General features: G+C 36.4%; 1 protein-coding gene across 1 annotated transcript in view; it reads left to right on the top strand.

Annotated features, from left to right (window-relative positions):
* The window catches only part of LOC129254111 (rotatin-like), a 53481-nt gene that overhangs the window by 9770 nt on the left and 19521 nt on the right, over positions 1-24190 (top strand). The window contains exons 8-31 of the mRNA XM_064095005.1: positions 494-656; positions 2581-2851; positions 3378-3563; positions 5283-5495; positions 5858-5961; positions 6603-6735; positions 8925-9050; positions 9679-9795; positions 10195-10346; positions 11094-11259; positions 12009-12108; positions 12944-13156; positions 13690-13837; positions 14138-14335; positions 14694-14945; positions 15502-15813; positions 16415-16552; positions 17233-17308; positions 18305-18433; positions 19006-19098; positions 20004-20162; positions 21416-21511; positions 21972-22155; positions 22708-22766. Coding sequence (XP_063951075.1) covers positions 494-656; positions 2581-2851; positions 3378-3563; positions 5283-5495; positions 5858-5961; positions 6603-6735; positions 8925-9050; positions 9679-9795; positions 10195-10346; positions 11094-11259; positions 12009-12108; positions 12944-13156; positions 13690-13837; positions 14138-14335; positions 14694-14945; positions 15502-15813; positions 16415-16552; positions 17233-17308; positions 18305-18433; positions 19006-19098; positions 20004-20162; positions 21416-21511; positions 21972-22155; positions 22708-22766 — 3788 coding nt within the window. The remainder of the gene's footprint in view (positions 1-493; positions 657-2580; positions 2852-3377; positions 3564-5282; positions 5496-5857; positions 5962-6602; positions 6736-8924; positions 9051-9678; positions 9796-10194; positions 10347-11093; positions 11260-12008; positions 12109-12943; positions 13157-13689; positions 13838-14137; positions 14336-14693; positions 14946-15501; positions 15814-16414; positions 16553-17232; positions 17309-18304; positions 18434-19005; positions 19099-20003; positions 20163-21415; positions 21512-21971; positions 22156-22707; positions 22767-24190) is intronic.

The following is a 24190-nucleotide window of genomic DNA, read 5'->3' as shown; positions in this document are numbered from 1 at the left end:
CAGAACTCAGAGATATAAGAACTCAACTATCCCTCATGTCACAGCATTATTGAATGCTGCTCTGTGATATGTGCCTCTGTATATGCCATTGAAGTCAATGTCAATTGAATTGAATTGAATTGAAAACTTGGTCTCATACCATGGAGATCATTCATGGTATAGGTTGCATGGGCCTATTAACATTGGGAGGGCAACAGATATTCATTCGAGCCAACCCATTCTCCATTTATTTTTATATATATATATAGCTGATTGACAAAGTGTATGAATATGATTGTCCATCTTAACACTGATTCTATGGATTCTACTGAACTTCCTTTTCTTAAATTGGGGAGAAATATCACCAAATTTGGAATTACATTTGACTGGCAGAAGGATTAAGGCTATGTTACTGTTTCAAGTGATGAATTTGATCCCTCAGGAGATGCCTTCATAAATGAAATGGGCCACTGATGTTCAAATTGTGCAATTATTTTTACCATTCTTTCTGTAGAGTTCTTATCGAGGACCAATTCAACAACATCATCTGTGGGAGGAGAGCAGTCCCATTCCACCATCCAGTCCACCTTGAGTTCTGAGTCTAGGCCCTCTATCATAGGAAGGACCAATAGACGTGTGAGTGGTGATGGCAGAGACTGGGATTCCCACAGCTCTGTGTAAGTAAATGTTTCTTTTCATTTCATTTATTTAATTCAATTCAATTTATTTTATTATCATGTAATTGTTAAAAAAACATAAGAATTGTTGTGTCAGACTCTTGAGACATAACATAGTGAACGGTAAAGTTCATGGGAAAAAGTATCACATTGGGAACATACATCACAAATAAATGAATAATGTACATCAGATACAGAAGTAGTACATCAATGTTCAATTGAACAATACAAAAACATGATGAATACAAATGAGTTGATAAAAAATGATAAAACAGCATTAAAGTAAACGTTCCTTGATAGATTATCTGAGGGGGTAGCATCTCGCCACTGAGGGTACATGCAAGCAGTGCTGTGTATTGGCGTTTGTCATCGATACCTTTGATCTCTACTTGCCTTCGCCCCTTTTCATTCATGGTCCAATTGCCGCACGGAATGACCTCCACCGCCGTTTGGTCCCAGTTGATGACCAGTTCATCCAGGATGTTGAACTTTCTCACCTGTGGTGTGCCACAAGAGTCTACACTGATCCATTTAGAGTGTTCACCCTCTACTACTTCACATTGTTTACGTTGGTTGCAAAACTCTTCAATCCATGATTTAGTCTTGCTTCTTATGCCATAGTGCCAGAGTTTAAGCAGTAAACTCTCTGCGGCACTTTATCAAATGCTTTCTGGAAGTCCATCATTATGACATCCTTTTGGCGCCTTTGGTCTTGCTCACTTGCAATATCCTCTACTGTAGGTATCAGTGGAGTTTCGCAAGTCATGTGTATTACAGTACACTTGCCACATGCATAAATATGTATTTTTTTATAATACACATAATTCAACCTTTATTCATGGAGAGCTTAAGTCAGCACCTGTACCTCTATGCTTTTTAATATGCATGGTAGGGATTAAGACAGGGAAGGGAAGTGGGGCTTAGGGATGTTCGTGAAAGGATGAAGGGTCTGTGTTGACTTCGTTTGAGTGTATGATGTGTTGTTAGAGATCCAAAAGGGTTTGCACTTCAGTATGATGTGAGGATATTGCCTCTTGATCAGTTCTCTGCCTGTGATTTGTACCTTATGCACCGAATGGTTTGGTAAATTGAAGTGTATGGTACATTATGAACTTTCACCTTATCTTGGTATCTAAGAAATCTGATCTTAATCGGTCTTGCTTTATTAACTGAGTTTTTTTCTGTGTATCCTCTGGTGTTCAATGTTACTAGTGACATCGTCTTCTAACTTTAAAGATATTCTTGTTACAGTCGTAGACTACTCTTTCTGTGTCTTGATTTTCCACACCCTCTGGCGTCCATCAAAACACTGTTCTCTCTCAGGACATAGGCGTGTTTGCAGTACATCACAAATGCCCTTTCATGTCTTTCTTTACTTGCGCTGTTCTTCAATCCTTAATTTCATTCCTCGTACACTGTATTAGGAATTACATGTGCTAAGTCCTCAATTTTTAAATACATTATGTTCAGACCCATTCTTTGCTCCAGTTTATCTAATTTAGCCTCCAGCATTTTCTCAAATGCAAGAAATATTGGTATTTGTTCAAGAGAGGTAACATCAGAAGTTGGTTGTTTAATCATTCACTAGCCGGCTCTTTCAACATCATCCTCTCCATCCACATTACCCCCCCCCCCCAAAAAAAAAAATGTCAGTGGAATCATCATTGACTAAAACTCTCAATTGCTTAAAATCTAAGGTAATATTGGCCAATGTTCTAATGATCCCAATTAAAATGCTCAAGTGATGTAACCTCAGAAACTGGTTGTTGAATTGATCACTTAGCATAGCTCAGGCTCTTTCAAGATTTTTCCTCCTCCTCCTGTGCACCAACTCCACCCCCCCCCCCTGTTGTGACCTTTCATTCATGTAAGTGGTGACATCATTATATAGCTGGTGCCATTGTTTTTGTTGATTCCATGTCAGTGGTTCCAGCCCCGTCTTACCTGGTTCCATCAGCCCTCCAGCGGTAGACCCTGAGACAGACACTGATGATACCATCGTGCTTCAGTTCTCCCAGATGACCCTGCCGCAGTTCACCCTCGACGCCATGCTCCAGGCTTTGAACCTTCTCAAGACGAGTTCCCTGGAGCTCACTTCGCTCCTTGTCCATCTACTCCATCGAGCGTTCCGCCTTCTCAGCGTTGCCATGACAGCAGACATCTGGCAGGACAAGAGCGTGTCTGGAAGACTGTTGGTAATATATATCAAAACCTTACTCTTTCTTGTTTGATTTGCATTTTATCACCGACATGTTTTTCACTCGGTGACGGTTACCTTAGCAACAGTGTATTCAACCAATCAAAATCAAAAACGTATCATTGAACTTGTTCATTTATGACAACATATTAGTAATAACAACCTTAATGAAATTGGCCAAGAAGAACCAGAGACAAATTACCATAGTGAATATCCAAAGTTTAGCTGTGCCCTATTTCAGAAACTTGTTGTAGATGACAAGATACAAACCACCGTTGCAAACTACCCAAATCCTTCCATCTGTAGGACTGAAAGTAATTGATCATAATTTGTTTTCTCTAGAATATTGATTATTATGGAACTGGTATTGGAGCTAAAATAGAGCACCATTGTGCATTTTTTTGTGGATTTTTTCTGTTGATTCTGTTTGAAAAGCTCTTTGGAACTTTGAAATTGTATAATCGCTCTTGCTCTTAATAAGCGCAAGACGAAATAATCTTGAGATTCTGTTTGATTACATGTAGACTGACAAGCTGAGTGAATGCCTCGAGTCAATGGGAAGTCTAATCCATCATCACCACCAAATGGCACACTGTGGTCACTTGACCAGTCACATGACCAGTCAACAACGGATGCATAATGTTCAAACCTACCAAGTCCTAGCTACATTCACCCTGGCAGTCATCAATAAGTTTGCTCCTCTCTCAAAGGTAATACTCCTTCCTTCCATCTGTCTTGTTCCTTTTTTCCATCCATACCTCCATTTTGTTCATTTCGTCTCTCACTTTCATCTCAATTATTCTCCTCTTTCTATCTCGTCTATTTTTTTTTGGGGGGGGGGTCAAGTTTTCTCAAATATCATTTCTGATTTGAAAACTTACACAGATGACAGCATCAGATACTAAATTTAAGCATTTCTAAATGAAATCAAACACCATATTTCAACACCATCCTCAAAATGTTGCTGATATAAGAATTGATGTCAGAAAATATGGCACATTTCCGTCACTTCATGTTGGAAGCTGGTGATGGGTGTCATTTGCTCAACTGAGTGTCACAGTTGGTGTTAATGATTTTTGTGTTATTTCCACATTCACCAACACGGGCCTGTACAGATTGGGGAGATTGGGATTTCAGGTTTGATGTTAGTGTTGGTGTTGGTGATCTCAATCTCAGAAACAGAATGAAAAAAAAAGGAGTCTTAAAATTGACTTTACAGTCAAGATGATGCAAATCATCATTCAGGGTTCCCACAGTCATGGAAAGTCAGGGAAAAGTCTGCGAATTTTGAAAATTTGTGAAAAGTCATGGAATTGCATTTACCTCTTGGCTATGGCAGCTTTCCAGTTTGTCGTGTCTCGCAACTCTCATACTCTGTGATCATACTATGCTATTATAATTGGTGTTCATGATATCCATTTTTCCCAGTTTTGTGACATCCCAAATTCTACATAACTCTCGGGACGTCACGGGAAGTCATTGAAAGCAACAATTTAGTCATGGAAAAGTCATGGTATTCTGTTTTCAAATTTCTATGGGAACCCTGATCATTTACATGTATACATTTTAATGAGTGATAATGGTGGCTCTTTTGATTTCTTATTGTGATTTTGTTGTTCATCCTTTACAACAAGATTCCGATATTGTTTTCATAGTTGTGAAATTTAGAGACATTCATTCAGATGTCTGAAGTCATCAGTCATGATTTGTTCTTTCTTTTTCCCCTCTCTAAATGAATGCATAATAGAGAATGATTTCTCCGCTGTCGATAATAGACCTTATGCATTGACCGTCATCACGTCTCCATCTTAGAGGCTGAAGCCATTGCATGTTTTGGTGATCTGCACGTGGCAACTTTGTTCATGCTTATTTCTATATCCTTTGAGAGATCGAGATTATGATTTCATATTCATAAGGTCTATTTTAATGATTGCATATCTTCTTCTAGACCCAGCTCAGCGTTGTTGTCCATAGAATACCAAAGTGATGATGTCACAATTTTTTTTTTTAGCATTTCAGCATTTTTGAAACCATATTTTGGTACAGCATGATGAAAAACCCCCACCATCAAAACTTGGTGGGAATCGGTCCATGGGGGCCTTAGATATGACCTCATGAATAAATAATTAGCCCCATTGAAGTCAGTGTATTATTGGCCTGGTTCTAAATGTTAGGAACCAGGCCAATAATACATTGAATTCAGTGGGGCTAATTATGTATTCATGAGGTCATATCTAAGGCCCACATGGACCAATTCCCACCAAAATATGGTATCAAAAACGCTGATATGCAAAAAGTGAAAATTGATGACGTCACACTTCGGTACTCTATTTGTTCATGCTCTCAACACCATACTTGAAATCCATTATTTTTACTGTAGTTTAAAAAAATAAAATATGTGAAAATTGAACTCTGGACATTCTTAACAGGCCCAGGACCTGATACCTGAGGAGCTTTCCACGGCCCTTGGCATGCTGCTTATTGATGCAGGATTCAACCTTGCCTATCCTGAATGCATCAAGAACCTCCAGTGTTATGTAGCATCGGTTAGTCCAGAGCAGGACTCTGTCTTCACCGATATGGATCAGATCATCTCATCCATGCAGAGTGCTTGTGCTCTCGTGAAAGGAATCAACTCCTTGGTAAGGAATTGAAGGAATTACAATAAAGTTTTATAAATGAACTGTTTCTTTAATTTGCAGATTAAATTGAATATTTTAATTAATTACATTATTTTATTTAATTACATAAATTGATAAATTGACAATTACTGTAGTGCAAAATTCTTCATTGATAGTGTCGATGGTTAATTAGTGACACCCTGGTCCTGAAACTCAAAGCTTTCAGTTTGTCATAGATTTGTGTGATTGCTCTAACAAAAATATCAATGTTCACTCCTGTGATAGATCGCCAAGCTACATGTTACAGGGCCTTGGAAGAGAAAAACCCTAATTGTACAACCTTATTTTGATCGATCTCTCTCTCTCTTGCTCTCACTCTGCAGGAATTGCATGACCAGGTTGAATTGGCTCAGAGTGCATGTCTTGCATGGTCCTACTATGAGATGGTCGGTATCATCCAGACTTTAGTCCAATGCTCCTCTGATATGTAAGTTAATATAATGATGATAATGACGATGATGATGATGACGATGATGATGATGATGATGATGATGATGATGATGATGATGATGATGATGATGATGATGATGATGATGATGATGATGATGATGATGATGATGATGATGATGATGATGATGATGGTGGTGGTGGTGGTGGTGGTGGTGGTGGTGGTGGTGGTGGTGGTGGTGGTGGTGGTGGTGGTGGTGATGATGACCATGTCATATTACCCAGGTAGTCACTTCATTTCTAATAACTGTTCTCCCAGCGGACCCTGCTTAACACGATAATGTTACTTTTACCCTGCCTTTAGCTAGGCTGCCTTGGCGGTCAATAATTTTGTTTGTATGTTCATTCTCTGTGCTCACGTCGATAGTCATGGGGCGGAACTATGAAGTTCTAAATATGAATTATTCTTCAGGCAATTAGCAACCTATGGCTGTATTTTTATTTCAATTCTGGCAAATGTTAATAATCTTTGTGTAAAAACAAATGAGTTCAAGTTGATTGTAAAGTCAATTTATGAATAGTGCTTTTATAAACTCCCCTGGTCCAGAGAGTATTAATGATTTAGTTTTTACGAACTAGATCATAGCTGACATGATGAACCATTGATGAATTTAATTGTAGATGCAGACGTAAAGATGATACAGGTGATGTTGATGATAAGAGAGCTTGTCGTTTAGCATTACTTCACTACCTAGCACATCCAGACGGTAGCTGCAGATTACATACATACAGAACATGTCTTCAGATTATCAAGGTAAACAATAATAAGAAAAAATTGACACCCTGGTCCCATCTTAAAGAGTTGTGATTGATCAGATCAACCTCAACTATATGGAAATCCATCAATGTCATAATTTTCTACATAAAGTTTTCACAATGTTCTTCTGTAAACAAAGAGGAGCAAAGTGAATTTTCAAAAAAATGAATGTATGATTATACATCATATATATTATTATCTTGAACAAAAATGCACTTTATATGTTGACATTGCTGGCTTTCCATAGTTATGGTTGATCAGATCATTTCACAACTCTTTGTAAGACAGGCCCCTGGTCCCCATAACACAGAGCTTTCTGATTTCATACAGGTTACTTGTGAACTTGATTATACATAATGATATCTGTAATTAAGCTGAAAAATCAGCCCTTCATCCAAGCACTGTTATCATTGTGCTACGGTCCTCAGATCTAGCTATCAAATGTTCGTGTGTGTAATTACAGGCTGTACATAATATATCAATCATAAATGACTGTTGCTGTCTAGAGACTTCTCTTTTACGAGGAAGTTCTGTTGGGAAGAAATATGAAAACAATCTTGACATTTCAAGTCCTTTTCATGTCATTTAGCAAGGATATTATAGTAAAATTTGCAATAATAATAATAATAATAATACAGAGTATTTCTAAAGCGCCAAATCCACATTGATTATGTGCTCAAGGCGCTGAAAATATACTTGGTATATTATTACCCCGGCTGTAGCTGAGCGGCCATATAGGCGCTAAAGGATTCAAGGAATAAATCCTACCGGGTACCCATACACCTCACCTGGGTCGAGTGCAGCACAGTGTGGATAAATTTCTTGCCGAAGGAAATTACGCCATGGCTGAGATTCGAACCCACGACCCTCTGTTTCAAAGTCCGAAGACTAATCCACTGGGCCACAACGCTCCACCAATGTAAAGTTTAACTCTGACAAGCAAACTTGAAAAAAAGAACAGCTGAAATGTTCAAGCCAAACATTTGTGTATTGTACTGTGCATGAATTTTTATATGCAATTCCTTTGACATTGCAGCAGAATATATTTGATTTATGATTATTTGGGTGATTCCAAAATTATGTAAATTACATCAATTCTGAGTAACATTCAAGTCAAGTCATTCAAGTTACATTTCCAAATCAATGTAAGGTAGCTCCTTTCACAATTCAATCTCCTGGCTAGAATTTATTTTATCTTTCATGTACCCGGTATTCATTTTTAACAAAGGCACAAATGACAACACCCATTTCATTCAAATCAAAGAACACCCACATTATAAATCAACTTGAATCCATGGAGCTATTATATGGGTAAAGGACACATTTTATTGATTTACACAAAGATGGATGATATCAAGTACAGTGTTGAAATCTGGTGTTGGTGTTGTGACAAATATGACGTATTTCCAGCAGTTCGTGTTGAGCACTGGTGTTAATTGTCATCTGCTGAATCAAGCATCACAGCTGGTGTTGATGATCTACGTGTAATTTCCCCATTCACCAACACCAACCCATAGGGATTGGGAAAATCGTGATTTCAAGTTCAGTGTTGGTGTTGGACTTGTTCCTGATCTGAAGCCCACGAATATGTGGTGAACAGGATGAAACATCCCCGTAAAAATTAGGTTTTACATTTAAGATGAGTGTAACTTATTAGAACTTTAAACATTTTAATGAGCAATGATGTTTACTCTTTCGGATTCTTGATGTTACTTCAGCCTTTGCATTCTGTACGATGAGATTTTACTGCAATTTCTCCCCAATTTCACTCCAATTTCACTTTTGCTGTCGTGATTTCTCGCTCATAGTTCAGATAACTCAGTTCGCAGTTCAGAGGCAAGACATTGTGAGCTATCGATAACGTGATCGTTTTTCGTTTTTCTGAACTCAGCTTGGTGTTGGAGCTCAGTTCGGCAGCCTTTTCATGATCTCAACACCAACACCGTAATTGAAATTACCCAATGACTTGGGGTTTGAGCTATTGTGGTACATGTTTAAAGTTTTCATTGACAGTTATAGATTTTGCAAATGTAGTAAAGTTTTCAAAATCACCAAATGATACCTAATCATAGTCTTTCCCATTTAAGTAATTTGTGACAAGTCTAGATTGCCTCCCACTAAATAAAATTGTAATTCAGATTGAATAACATTTCAACAAAGAATGCAACTCACTTATGTTTATAAAGGACTCACTGAAGGTTGCAGAAGCTGTCCACCCGAGGTCAGAGGTCAGCCAACGTGTGACCTTTCTACTTGACCCCTCCATCCTTCATGAAATAGCATGCTATGGACTGGATGATCCTAATCAAGAGGTATGGCTTCTATAAGACTATGTTAAATTTTGGAATAAAGAGGAAACATGGCATAGCATAATTTAATAACATTCATGAACAAAAAAAAATTAAACAGCTTATCATTGCAATGTGTCAACAAAAAAAGCATTTGAAATTACATGTATATAACTCTGACCCCTTTAGTAACTTTGTAAGTATCTCATTAAGCGTTTTGCAATGAGTTACTGGAATGTCATCGTCTAGCTCCCTTTTTTTACTGATTTCACTTTACTGCTTGAGACAAAATATGCTGTATCTTCAATTTCTTTTTTAATAACAAGAGTTTTAAGATTAAGTTTGGTGTTTTTTGTCTTGCCCATTTGAGATGACTCGGGGATCCACATGACCTCCATCCATCATCCCTCACAAATTTTAAAGTTTACATGCAAAAGTTGTGACTGATTGGTTCACATTAGTTGAGAACAAGGGTATAAGTAAAAAGGCTCTGGATTTAGTGTTATCGCAACGAGGCAAGACAAAATATGTAAATGCCATGTTGTTTTGTGGGGAAGGGTCGTCTCAAAAGTGATAAATATCAAGTCAGTCACCTGTGTGATTAAAATTAAGTGTACCGATAACTTTGACCGTATTATTTCTGTCCATCCAGGTTCAGGAAATGAGCGAAAGTATCCTGCTCACTTTGCTTCAGGGTCGTCTACTCATGAGCCAGGCATTGTGGGATACCCTTTTACAAGCGTTTATTCCCATCATACCCCTGTTGCAGGTCAGTGAAAGTTATTGCTTTACACTATTTAGATTTAAAACAGTCTAATCTTGATACTTGAAAATGGTGTACACCTAGAATTTTGCAGTTTGAAAGTATCAAATTGTAATACAACGATGCAAAGGCTGGGGTGACAGAAAAGTATACCTCTTTTCTGTTGTTTTATTCTTTAGATGGCTGTTGCACTTTCCTTTTTAGATTTTTAAGAATCCAAATTTGTTACTTGAACATGGTGTAAACAGAAATGTTATTATATGCAAAAAAAAATTAATGTCTTTGACTATGATTCACAAATTATAATTATGATAAATTAGTTATAATTATAAAATATAAATGTGATATGAACTCAAGCATCCACAAATTTGAGAGACATGTTAATGGAATTTTGACTTGTAATAGGCCCATGCCAGCAGCCATCCAGCTGTAAGTGAGTGTGCGAATGACCTGATCAACAAGTGTCGAGACCCTGCTGTCTTTGGATCCTATGCTAGACTGCCAGCCCTGGAACAGATCAGAGGTGGACTGAGGATGTTGTTTAGTAAAGATTTCAGGTAATGCATTTTATCAGTCGTTTTGTATTTGAGATAGGTCTGGGGGGTGGTGTAATGGCAGTTTATGATGCGCCACATTAAAACTTTATACAAAAGAAAAATAAATTAACGCAGAATATATCAGATGAACATGTTTGCAATTGATAGAAATGAACTCAATTTTTAGTTCAACATTTGTCGATTTCAAGTCCGGTGTTAGCCTTGGTGTTGGTGTTGAAATTTGGATTGCTTCCCCTAGCTCCAAAACTTATTCAAAGTTTGTAAAACTGATCCAGATCACATTATTGACATCTCAACAACTAGTGAGTGACTTTTCGGGACCATCTTCATTTCAAGTTTGGTGTTATAATCATGTAAAAATTGACCTAACACCAACACCAAATGGTCAACACTGAACTTGAAATCACCCACTGTCTAACTATATGGTTGACCTATGGGTAGCCAAATGTGACACTGATATCATGAATAGATATTTGATTAATCAGAATCTTTATTGATTTGTAACAAACAAAGCCAAAAATATATTTGGTTCAAGTGGAGCTTTGAATGCAATTCTGAGGGTGAGGTTACTAATAATTTTAATAATGATAGGTTAAGCTTGATAAAGCACCTGTAGATTGATATAAATCTATCTCTAGACACTTTCAAAACATATAAAATAGATGTCACAATTTGATTGCAAAATATGAACTTAATATTTTTATGTATTATGTTTTTCATTCTGTTGATACAATTGCCATTGTTCAGGGTACGTGCTGAGGCATCCTCCGCCCTCCTGTGGCACCTACTCAACGAACCAGAGGCTGAGATGAAGCGCCCCATCCTCAGCCCCCCACCGTCAGGGATTGAGGAACTGTTTGTGTTTCATACTAAAGCTAGTCTGGATAATCACAATGGAATGTCAGTGTTTCAGGTGAGCTACAGTTATATACACTCAAACCTGCTTTCATGGCTACCTGTCTACAAAGATATCATTTTCTGTTTCCAGCGAATATACTTTCCAAATGAGACAATTCATAGAGACAGGTCTTAATAGACCAGACCACCAGAATGAGCTACTGAGATTTCTTTCTTCATTCAGTAGCTTGTTCTCAGGCCCTGGCAATTTATTTCGAATCTTAACTCATGTGACACCATGTATGGTGTCTGAATGCTTTCTTATTTCATCCGCAATAGTAGTGGTGTTATGTCAATTCCCCCTTTTACATAGTATTTTATTACATTGACAATGAATATAAGCACTATGCAGATATATTGTTACCTTGACATTGATTTGATTTGATTTGATTTATTTATTTCCGTTTTACAATTGTACATAATATGATAAGCATAACATAACAAGGTCGAAAATACTACAAGACAAAATATAATATATATAACATAATCATAGATTTAAGGAACACAATTCAGTACATAAAGATATCTCAAATGACATTTGTATTTAGGTGACATTGGGTTCTGATAAGCCTGCTTACAGATAATGCAATTTCTTAATTCCTTATATGTGTTACAACAATAGGCCATGGTGCTTACATTGCTAATTAAACCTCTTTTACCTTCACATTCTACCCATACCTGTGTATAACCCGGGTCGAGAGCATAAAATGTAGAATATCTTCTTGCCTTATTGGGATGTATTGTTTATTTGTATTGTTTATTAAGGAGGATGGCCTGTTACAAGTCTTGAACATCTTTACCTCCGAGAACACCGAGAGGGATTTGAAGAAATCAGCTCTTCAACAAATGGCTATCATATTACAAGGTAAGTGAAAATGATTTGAATTATGTTCTTGTTTTACTTTGCCTAACTTCTAATTACTGAGCCTACAACGATTAAGAAACATTGATGTACTGTTTGTTGTGTGTAGATGCACTTTTTGTTAGGGAAAAGTTGAACTTCTGTTCTCAATACATAAAGAAAGATCTGAAGAATTACCTCAAAATTTTTGAGGTGATTTTTTTCTTTATTTGTTGAGAAAAAAAGTTCAAATTTTCCTTATTTTCAACCAACACAGATGAACTTTCCTGATCGCACTTTTGGTGTTGAAGGATTTTCAGGATTTTGTATATCATACCAATTTCTTACACAATCTTAGATAAATGAGTTGTCTCTGTCACGTCCTCCTCATATGTTTGTATAGTTGCAAATCATCCCTTTTTTCCTTCAACTCAATCACACAATAATGATTACGATAACGTACAAGGGATATTCCTATTATTTCAAGGTTTATTCAATGTTCTATTCACCAATCCAGATCTGTAACTCATGCATGGATAACATCATCATCTTTACTGAGATGTTTAATCAAAGCTGCGAAGTAGTATTGATTTTCAGTATTTAGTACTAACACATGAGAAGTTAACCGATGGTTTCATGCAAATACTGATTTCTAAACTGTAAGTTTCATGTGTTGTCCTATGGTAATTCTTTGAAAATGCTAATTTCCTCACCAAAATACTGATTTTCAGCTTTTTTTTTCAAAATTCTTCAAGTTCTTGTTCAGGTTGGAAGCTCTTTTATTAATCATTTGCTTTTGTAATAATTTATTATGTATGCTAATATTAGAGCATATTTTCTTGAACAATCTTGTTCACAGATAGCAGATTGCATCACACCTTTGTATCCCATGGGGGTCTCGAGAAGATGATGGAGACCCTGGCCACCATCATCATTCCTACAGCACAGTCCCTCTTGACATGCGACCTGGTACCCCCTCTCGTCTCCATCTTACGTCATTTAGTACATGCTAACACAGCCAGGAGGAGGAAGATGGCTCACCAGTCTGGATTGTACTTGATGCTACTCAGAGGTCAGTTGCAGTTGAATTATTCTCGTAGGAAGGTACCAAAATAAGACACGTCAATTTATTATATGTTTATCCTGAGATTTACTTTCCTTGCAAACTGATTTTTCTGTTTTCTTAGAAGACTGAATTAATCAGGCCTTGTCTCTTATCTTAATATGTAGTTTGAGAAATCTCTTTAATAGCTTGATCATCTTTCTGTACTTATTCGTATTGCTCTACTTTGTTTGAAATTGGAAAGATAAATAAGTGATCATGATATTGCATTCTGACTACCAGAATAATTAAATACATACAATTTGAAACTACAATTATGAAAATTTTTTACCTTCTTCCTATCAATAATTTGTTGAATAGTCAGCATATTGGTTATCGGTGTTATTTTAATGTATTAGGAGTTCTATGAAAGCCAAATATCATTATTGTTGTTACCTTGTGTTAAGAAAGATGGATAGATTGATTGATATTTTGATTGATTTATTTTATCCATCCACTGTTTGATTTCTTTGTTCATTTATATTGTTTCTTCATTGTTCTAGCCTCGCTGATTTGTAGAGGTTCTGAAGAAGCCAGGCAGGAGATTGCCCATCTCATCACACTCCTCATCTTTGATGAAACGATTACTATGACAACAGATGGCCAGGATAATTCCAGGAAAGCCTGCTTTCCACTAGTCATCACACAACAGTAAGGCTTGATATCTTCTCAAATTGTATTACTGTAAGGAAAAATAAAAACTGATTTGCCTAAACCTCTGTTAGTCTATGGTTGGAACCATGACAACAAACGTAAATCTGGTGATTTTTTCCAAACACCCATTTTGTACTAGGAATCATTCCTAGTGTATGCGCAAAAAGAATTGTACCTATGCCAACAATTTGTATAGTCCATATTCTAAATTTAAGCTGCTTTTTCTGAATTCCACCTGATATGTTTTAATATGGAATGTCTATTTTTTTTCTCATTTTTCTTAATCTTATTTTGCAGTTTTCAGCTTCCATTTCGATGTGGTATAACCTCTTCAGCTCGCCCTCATCGATTGACTCCCAGACCCAGTCCAGACCCCATGAGGCTGTCTGAGAACTGGTCCAGGCTCAAACTGGAATGGATGAAGGCCTGGACTATTGGGCAGGATGGTCTGATACAAGCCCTGCTTCATGATGATAAGAGAATGGTTGAATTCAGGTATATCATTGTTTGATGTTCATTCAAAGATATTCACATCATATCTTGGGAAATCCATTCCCAGTCTCAGCTAATCTGAAATTGTTCTAAGGATGCCTGCAGTTCAGATATTTTTTGTTATTTCCAGCATCTCATAGGAAGAGAGTTGTCAATTGACCAATTTAAGCCTGGGAAGTGTTTCATGATGTGAATTGTCAGTGATTGTGCTAAATGTAGAATATAAATAACAATAAAATATAAAAGCTTTGTAGAACAAAGATGTAAAACTTGCAATAGCAAGTCAGTTTTTTGTTTGAAACTTGAAATTGATTACAAATCTTTGTTTTCATGGCCCAAAGTTCTTTTTTTTTCCGTTCAGCTCCAATCTGTTACTTGAACCAGAGGAGAGAGCTCTGTTAGCTACATCATACCCTCCAACCTGTCTCCGTCAGTCCCTCCAGACAATCCTAGCTGCCACCTCCCATTTTACAGTGAAGCAGGCCATTTGTCAGCTGTCCCTGATGAAGCATTGGGCCAGTCTACAACAAAATAGGGGTGTAAATGAAGGCGGGGAGATGTCAAGTTTAACTAGGGCATTGCTTGGCTTTGATTGGAAGGCTGCATTGAACCGGTGAGTCTTACATGCCAGAATTCATTAAGTTGTTTCTGAATATTAGACTCTTTCTCAATATATGCACAAAAATTAGCACAATTAATTAATGAATGATGATCAGAAACAAGATAATAATCTTCACTGGATAATTCATTTAGCAGGATATTTGGTTTGGCATTTTCAGAGTGAAAGAAACTCTCAAAGTTATCTTAAGAAGCTATTTATAATGCACATTAGAGCTGGTGTTTCTTTGCGTTATTGAAATTACCAACCTTACACAATGCTGCAAGGATTCATATGCATTGCACACAGAAATCATTGTATAGGGAAAAAAAAAAAAAATGGCTTGCCATTTTGAGTTTTTTTAATAAAAAAAACATTGTTGTGTGAATGTGAGGATTTTTATCAATTCATTTTCATAAATCATTTCTAGTGGACCATTCTTCCATAACATTGTCTGTAGGTATCATGTAAATAGGTTAAAAGTTTGCAATGAATTCTGTTATCTTCCCCAAAATGGAATATCTCCAATATTTTTTAACCATCACTGATTGATTTTTGTTTCATCTCACAGATTCCTTGAAGTAGTTCCTGCCAACTCTGAAGACGAGCAGCTCCTGGCTCACCTTCTCTCCTTACTCTCCCAGCTCCTGAGATCACCTGACCTTGTGACCCCTGACCTCATCGAGTGGGTCGGTTCAACCTGCAGTGGGGGCAAGCTCTCACTGGTGGAGCTTCTCGGGAAATACCCCCCTGCCGGTCAGATGGGGGAGGGGCAAACCGATGGTGGGAAGGGGAAGGAAGGGTCACAAGCTCTGGTGAGGAAAGAAATTCTGAGGTTACTGACTGGCTTTGTGCAGAATCTCCCACTGTCACAGGATGCATGGTGAGGGGGTATTCTTTTGATTTATGCCTTCATATTTATTTTTGCATAATTATAATTGTGACTCCTCTCTTAACCAGCCCAACTTATTCATTTTGCTTTTTAATGTGAAAAAAGTGAAAGTTAATTCCATTTTATCTGTTAGATTGAGTTTTTCCGAAATCCCTTTATCTTGAATAGGTTGGTCGTATATTGTAGTTGTATTTGCAACTGTTACTGACGGATTGTTTTACATAGCCAAACTCAACTCTTGTACAGAGTTTCAGCTATCTTTTATCATTGCTTTTAATTATTATTATTATTATTATTTATTTGACCAATATAAAAAGTACATACACGTTACATTAAAATAAAAAAATTACAGTACATGAACATGAACAAAAGCGAAATCCATCACTGTTGCCCGAAAGCATGAGCCCCCACACATGTGATTGGGATGGCATTTGCAAAGCAATCCTTTGGCGGGTACCATTTCTCTGTGATGTTCTTTGTGAATGTCGTGAAAAGAATTCAAAAGATCACAATAAGAAAAATATCTTTTCCACAAGTGGAATACCTTTTTAAATTCTGTGCTCTGATTCCTTTTTTTTCTTAATTCATGCAGGAGACGGCGCGGGATGTTCCTAGGTGGTTCCTTGGTTCATGGTCTTCTAGGAAGCTTAGATCTTGCTGATGCTCTTCACTTCTATGATCTACCATCCCTTGAAAGCACGCTTCATTGTCTTGTACACGTAACTGCCAGGTTGGAAACAAAGTCTTGTATATCTAGTTTGTTTTTTAGTTCACTTCAGTTACCAATTTTGTTTAAATATTTTTTAGCACAAAACGATAAAATATATAGTGAAATGCATACCTGACATGCATTAATTACAATATTGTTAGTTTCATCAGGGACACTTGTCCATTGGATACGACTATTGTTACACTTGTTGCAGCATTATGTAATGTAAATTACAAAGATACTGAAAAAATACAGCTGCTCTCCTTTTGTAGTAGTATTACACATGTGTGTTGTTAGATGGGGGGTTATCCCAAATTTGACTGGGTTATTTAGACCAGGATATATGGGGAGGGGGGTCAATTTATAATTTGTATTGATTAATCATGCAAATAAGCATATGAATTTGCTCTAAGTTTTTTTTTTTGTGCATGTTTTTGCCTTTAGCTCACTTTATATAGCTAGTAGAATGCTAGTTTTTGGTAAAATTAGCAATTTTTACATTTCTAACTAATATCTACAAAAAAATTTTTTTCCAAAAATCCCCCCAAGTCATATAATGGTTAAACTTATTTGGGTTAAACCCCAAATTTTCCAGTTCAACACCAAGAATTCTACAATTCTATTTACAGAGTTGATATCCTTCTTTGATATATATTGCAGATATGTTCAATTGATTCTTTGTCGTATTATCCCATTTATAGACCTGGTTGGAGTTTAGACTGGGCAGATGGTGATAGCCTCACACTGTGTCAGCAAATGCTCAAATCGCTCCAAGAGGTAAATATGGAAAAAGAGATACAATCTTATCATCTAAGTCTGAAGTTTCAATATGCTCCCAGGAAACACATTCAGTCACACATTAAAATGCTAGATAGTATGTAGAAGCAGGTCCCTGGTTCCCCAAGAAAGATATTTTAGCACGAAAGATTATGAATTAATTCATTGGTCCATTTATGGTTCTGCAACAGATCAATCAAGGCAGTCACAGCAATTCATGATACCACAAAATGGCTAACGATGGCCGAAAGGCAACATTTCTCGTAGAGAATTGTCTTGGACATCTCCTTTTAGACAGCAAACATCTAAACCTCTCTTGTGCATGTAATCTTTTCAATTGTCTCTGCATTGTCTCCTTTTTCTAAGAGACATCGTTGGAATGTTGTAGAGAATTTGCAACACAGGCCTGCTAGAGAACAAAAGAAGGTCTTTTCATAATATAAACATTTTGGCCCAAATTCACAAAGATGGTTTTTAAAACCATCGGTTGAACCCATGGTTTATGCAGATTTCCTGTATAAATACTTACCCAATTTATTAAAAAATGTCCAATGCTGATGCACGCTTTTGTCACTGTGCACCAAATTGATGCTTGTTACCGTGGTTATCCACGCTATTTTATTCATGAGTCCACTGTTTTGAATTAGTGAGTCCACTCTTCAAACAGTGGACTCATGAATAAAATAGTGTACTTAACCATGGCAACAAGCATCAATTTGGCGCACTGTGAACAAAGCATGCATCAGCATTGGACATTTAAAAACCATCTTTGTGAATTCAGGCCATTGAGTCTCAAGATGATATTCCAGCAAACTGGTCACAGAATATTCAATATTTTTATTATTTGACCAAAAACATACAAATATACATGATTGCGAAACACAATGTATTTTACATAGTCACTGAGATATCCACTCAGAATTAGAAGTATTGTTATCTTTCAGTGATCGTTTAGAGAGTTATGTCTTGCTATGTTATTAAATTTGTATGTTACAGGTTGTATCAGCATTTCATGTTGGCAGAGGTGGTACAGCAATGTCTTACATGGGCAAGGGAGTGACCAAGAGTGCTACATTATGTCTCCTACACCTAACCAGAGAGATGGCAGCAAGGGCAGTAGACAAGGTATGGTCCCCCCCCCCCTCTTTCTTTCTCTCTCTCTTCTCACCCAGTAAACCTGACTGGAATTTATGCATTGTAGAGATGTGCACCTATATTTCTTTCTGGGCCTTCAGAATTTCTGCTCCTACCATAATGGCATTGTCGTGATTGTGTGCATTTCCTCGGTGCGGTTTGGTGAGGTTAATAAAAGTCTTCCTTAATCATTTCTTAACACCATGGTCTTATCAGACACCTATCCAAATGATCAATATATTTTTTAGCATCTCTTTTGACAAGTTGAGTCTTCAAACAGTGGACTCATGAATGAAATAGCGTATCTAACCATGGTATGAGGCGTCAGTTTGGCGCACTGTGACAAAAGCGCGCATCAGCATTGGACATTTTTTATACACGGGCCCAATACGCGCTAAATTGAGCGTAATTTATACAGGAAATCTGCATAAACCATGGATTCAGCCCTGGGTTTTCAAAACCACTTTTGTGAATTTGGGCCATATTGTTGGTCTTCTGACTTTTTGATGAGTATATATTTTAATAAAACCGAATTGAATTTGAATTCTGCCTGTATTTTACAGAATTGGCCTATGGATTGGCTGTACACCAGCAAGGGATCATCAGAACCTGGGTTCTCATGGCTTACACCTCTACTCTCATACAGAGACCCTGAGGTAATATAATTTGATTCGTTCCAAAATATATTCATTCAAATGTTTCATCTCAATATTGAAATTGTAGAGCTGCCAAAACGTTTTTCCAGTAATGTTTTCTTCGACAAAATTGATATAATAGCGTTTCTTCATACATCACGTATTTTGAACATATCCACAGTGTGTATAATGCATGTGTTTCCTATGCCTATATACGAAATGTATTGGGCTTGTGTGTAATGAATTGTCAAATTCATTGTGAAAAGAATTTTAAATCCTATATTATAATCATCTTGGTTTTTTGGTGCATATCTGATCAAGATTAAAATTCAAATGTTTTTAGCAGTTTGGTATTTATGGTATTTACCACAATATTATACCACTAAAAGGTGTTTTTCAGCTGTTTTTGGTGGTATTGACTCAAAATGATTTAATATGTTTCTTATGAATTTTATGAGATGACATTTTAAAATGAAATATACATAATAACAAGTTGCAGGATTTTATAATGAAACACGTGCATGATAGATGTGTCGGATTATCATGGTTTTATTCCCAGTGAAAATTAGAACCTTCCTTTACACAAAAAATTCCATATCATGCAATCACAATTTAAGGAGGCGCCATAGCTCAGTCGGTAGAGCGTGGGTTTCGGATTATGGTGACCTGGGTTCGATTCCCACTTGGTGCACTAGTGCCCTTTGGTAAGGCATTAATCCTCATTACCAGGTCCCTCGGAGAGGACCTTAAGCCATTGGCCCTCTGGTAGCTTGCTTGCTAGCATTCATGCTTTCTTAGCAATCAGGAAAAAAAATCACCAACAAAATTCAGTAGGAAATGCATTTTTTAAAGTATGAAATTCTACTGATGTCAACACAGCAAGTTTCAAATTGATCGTTATTTTTTGTTCATATTAACAATCTTAGGTGCGTGCTGCTGGTCTTGGAATTGCTGCATCCTTAGCCTCCAGTGAGCAGGGTTGTGTTGCCATAGCAACCTGTTTCCAGCAGCGAACAGGTGGCGTCTGGGGGCTAGCTCTCTCTGTTCTCCTTGATCATTCGGAATGCAGTGTAGTTAGGCAACAGGTAAGTTTGATTGTAAATTGCCAATTCGTCTATTGCCAACTCATCTGCTCATCACATTGTCTATCTTCATTTAGTTTAAATGTCATTTCTGGCATTTCATCCATCAAAATTTTGTCTAACAACCATTTTGATCCAATAACCATTTGGTCCAATCATCACTTTGTCTAATCACCAGTTCGTCGATGACCATTTTGTCTCATAACCAGTTGGTCTCATGCCCATATTATTTCCATTCATTTCGCCCAATTAACACTTGGTCCAATTAGATCAAATGGTATGTGGACTAAATAGCAATTGGACCACCTTGTTATTAGATGAAATGGTGAGAGGACAAAATGGCAATCAGACCACGTGGATAGCAAACGAACTGATAGTAGACCAAATGATAGTAGACGAGATGTAATTGGACGAATTGGCATTATAAACCATTTTGATGATAGTTTAGTAATTCCTGTCTTCATGTGTGATAGAACCGTGCCATTTTATGAGTCTGATTTGTTCAAATGATTAAGAACCATGGAAAACCATGCCATAATTCATTTTCCTTTTTTTCCACTTCATAAGAAAGAAACACTCGTTTGTTCATTCTTTCTTATGAAAGTCTTAAGGAAAAAAGTTTTCTTATTCAAACAGTGGAAAAATGAGAAATCAATATAAGAAATCTATCTCACTTATTGTATTATTTCAATTTTATTTCATTATTTTTTTCACTGTTTCAAACTTTAGTCTTGTTTTTCAAGGGTCAGATGTACCTTTGCAGTTTCTCATTACATGGTCCTTGTTTACTTTTGTGCTGTTAACATGTGCATCTTTATTCATGTCTTTAATTGAATTTTCTCTAAAAGTTCAATGTCTGCTATATTGTGTTTTGTGAAAATATCAATGTGTTTTTGTCTTGTAATTTTTTTCCAAAGTACTTTAGAATAAGCTTGGATAGTGTAAATTCAATTGATTTGAGGTGAAATTTTCCTTGATTCTAGAACATGTAAGTTGGAGCATAGTATAGTGTTCTTGAGAATTGACATAATCTTGCATCCATCACAGATTGCACCAATTTATTACTTCTAGATCACCAATCATTGAGGTGATTTTCATTAAAAAAAATTTTTTTAATGTTATTAATTGTTATGATGAACCCTAGCCATTCCAGTAATATGTTTGTTAAAGAAGGTAATGCAGACACAAATACACGAAACAGTGTCAATATCCACTGCTTCATTTCTTTCCCATGCTTTGACCTATCTACTGTGCAGGCAGCATCATTTCTAGCTAACCTGCTGCTGCAGCCGTTTAAATCAGATGACCCACCCAAAGGTCAGAAGTCCAGACACTCTGACAATCAACAAAAGGTAAGTTGATAGACCATTCTAGTGCGAGGTATGTGTAATTTTGTCATTATTACAATTACATTGGACACCTCGATTTTGATTGGCTATTGAGCCATGTAACCATGGTAATAACCATAATGGCAAAGTTACATTGGTTACTCCTAATGAAGCAGGCCTCAGATCTTTTTCACATGCAGACGCACCACGTTTGATTATTTAGAATGATGATCAGTGTTGTGGGATGCTTCATGGATGCATTTTGTTTGCCTTATACAAAAAAAATGATTTATACATTTGTATGTGTTAAAAAAATATATTTTCTTTAGCTTTAAATTTACACTTTTGTAGAATATATTCGTTTAATTTCAAAATGTTTAGGAGATACATAAGATTATATAATTATGTATGTTTCTAGACAGATGGCGCAATATAAATGCCTATTATTAGTATTAGTATTATTATTATGTCTGCCCCTGTTTAGATCGGTATCGCTGGACTCTCTGCGGTCAATGCTCTACTCCAGTACCATCGCTTCTTTCCTGAGGTAGCAACCATGTTCACCCACTACTACCCGGATGCTACCATCCAACCCATCAGCATAGTGGAAGATTCCACTCTGCCATCGTCAAGCACACAGAGTGGACCACCTACACTCACCACACCAGGTAAGTGGCTTTCATCAGTGTGGGAGGGGGGAATTGATAGATGCTTGGTGTGCAGTTAATGGAATCAAGATATAGATAAGGGCAAGACTTATTTTACAAATGGATCTTTTGTCTGCATGTCTTATTTATTGTAACCTAATGTCACCTTGACATGTGACTTTGTTTTTCCTTTAGTCTCTTTCATACAATTTCTTTCATTGCATTGCTTTTGTTATCTGGGTTTTGACTCCCTTCTCTTTCTCTCTCTCTCTCTCTCTCATTCTATTTTTCTTTCTCCCTCCATTTCTTTTCACACCCCCACCCTCTTGCTACCAATCTTTCTATCTATGGATCTATCTCTCCTCTCCCTCTCCTCTCTAATGTGTTCTTTCTTCTTTCTGTTTATGTATATATTTTTCTTTCTCTCTCTTTTAGTTTTGTTCCCCCATTATTATCAATTTCTATTCCAGTTGACTAATCTTGTTGCTTACTTTTAGTAATATTGGATATTGAAGCTAAGAAGAATTTATTTTCCATGTTTGTTTTTTCTTCCATTTTTTTTTCTTTCTACAGATTCATCAGAGAATGAGGGCAGTGTAAGACCAAGTCAGTCAAGAGGTCAGAGGTCACAGGTAAAACATACATAGAACATTCATTCATTTTGAGATATTGGGTGATTCCAAGTTCGGTGTTGGTGTTGAAAGTGTGAAAAGGCTGCTGAACCAAGCTCCAACACTGAGCTGGGTTCAAAGGAATACTGATTGCTTAATTGATAACTTATTACGTCATAACTCTGCGCTATGCTGACGATCACCTCAACTGTATGCGAGAAAGTCTCGACGACAAAAGTGACATCGGAGAAAATTGCAGCAAAATCTTGTACAGAATGCAAAGGCTAAAGTCACTGCAAGAATCCAAAAGAAATAATATTACTTTTCATTAACTCATCTTAACTGTAAAAGCTAATTTAACGGTGATGTTTCATCCTGTTCTCCGCCTCTTCATGAGCTGCAGATCATCAACACCAAAGTTGAAATCACGATTTTCCCAATCTCTGGAGGTCGGTGTTGGTGAATGGGGAAATTACACATCAATACCAACTGTAATGCTTGGTTCAACAGACAATGTTCAACAAGAACTGCAGGAAATATGCCATATTTTCCAAGGTCAACCCCAACACTAGCCTTATTTCAAGTACGGTGTTGAAGCTGGTGTTGGTGTTGTGACAATACCAACACCCAATTTCAACACCGTACTTGAAATCACCCATTATGTATCTATTGCCACCTGAAAATATAATACATGTTGTATGAGACTCTGTTAGTCAAGAGGTCAAAGTGCACATATCACATTTGCATTACATTCAATTTCAATTTTCAATTCAATTCATTTATTTTCTCTTTCAATCTTTTTACATTTACAATGATAGTTCAATATACATATTTACAAAATATAACATTTAAATCATTTTTTATAATACGATAATACCATGAGATCGAAAGGGAAGGAGACCAACTAAAAAGCAAAGCTTGTAGGGTGAAGGCCCCCTATTATAAGTACATTTTATGAATAAAAAATAAGATAAAGAAATAAACAATATATATATATATATATATAATGAATAAAAAATGAACAAATAAAAATACAAATAAATAAATGATAATAAAAATAAATGATTCAGTATACACTGTATACAGAAATCATAAAACGATTAAACATATATACAAAGAGAAATTAATAAACACATTTACATATTAAGTTCTGAATTACATTACTCTGGGAAAAAACGATAATCTAATATGAATTCAGAAGATATTTTTAAGTTTTCCTTTAAAATTTTATATTGAATTACATTGTATAATATCCTTTGAAAAAGAATTCCATAATTTTGGACCAGTAAAAACAAATGTCTTCTGTGCAAACGATGTTCTATTCAGAGGTAAATGAAAGGAACTCGCCTGGCGAGTGAAGTGCTTATGAATTGTATCATTTTTTACAAACATATCATTAAAAGGTAACAGTAATTGTTTATTGATAAACTTGTACATTAACTGTC

This window comes from Lytechinus pictus, chromosome 2 (genome assembly GCF_037042905.1).
Source record: "Lytechinus pictus isolate F3 Inbred chromosome 2, Lp3.0, whole genome shotgun sequence".
NCBI lineage: Eukaryota > Metazoa > Echinodermata > Echinoidea > Temnopleuroida > Toxopneustidae > Lytechinus > Lytechinus pictus.
Note: the sequence above shows the minus strand (reverse complement) of the source record. Positions and strands in the feature narration are given on the sequence as shown.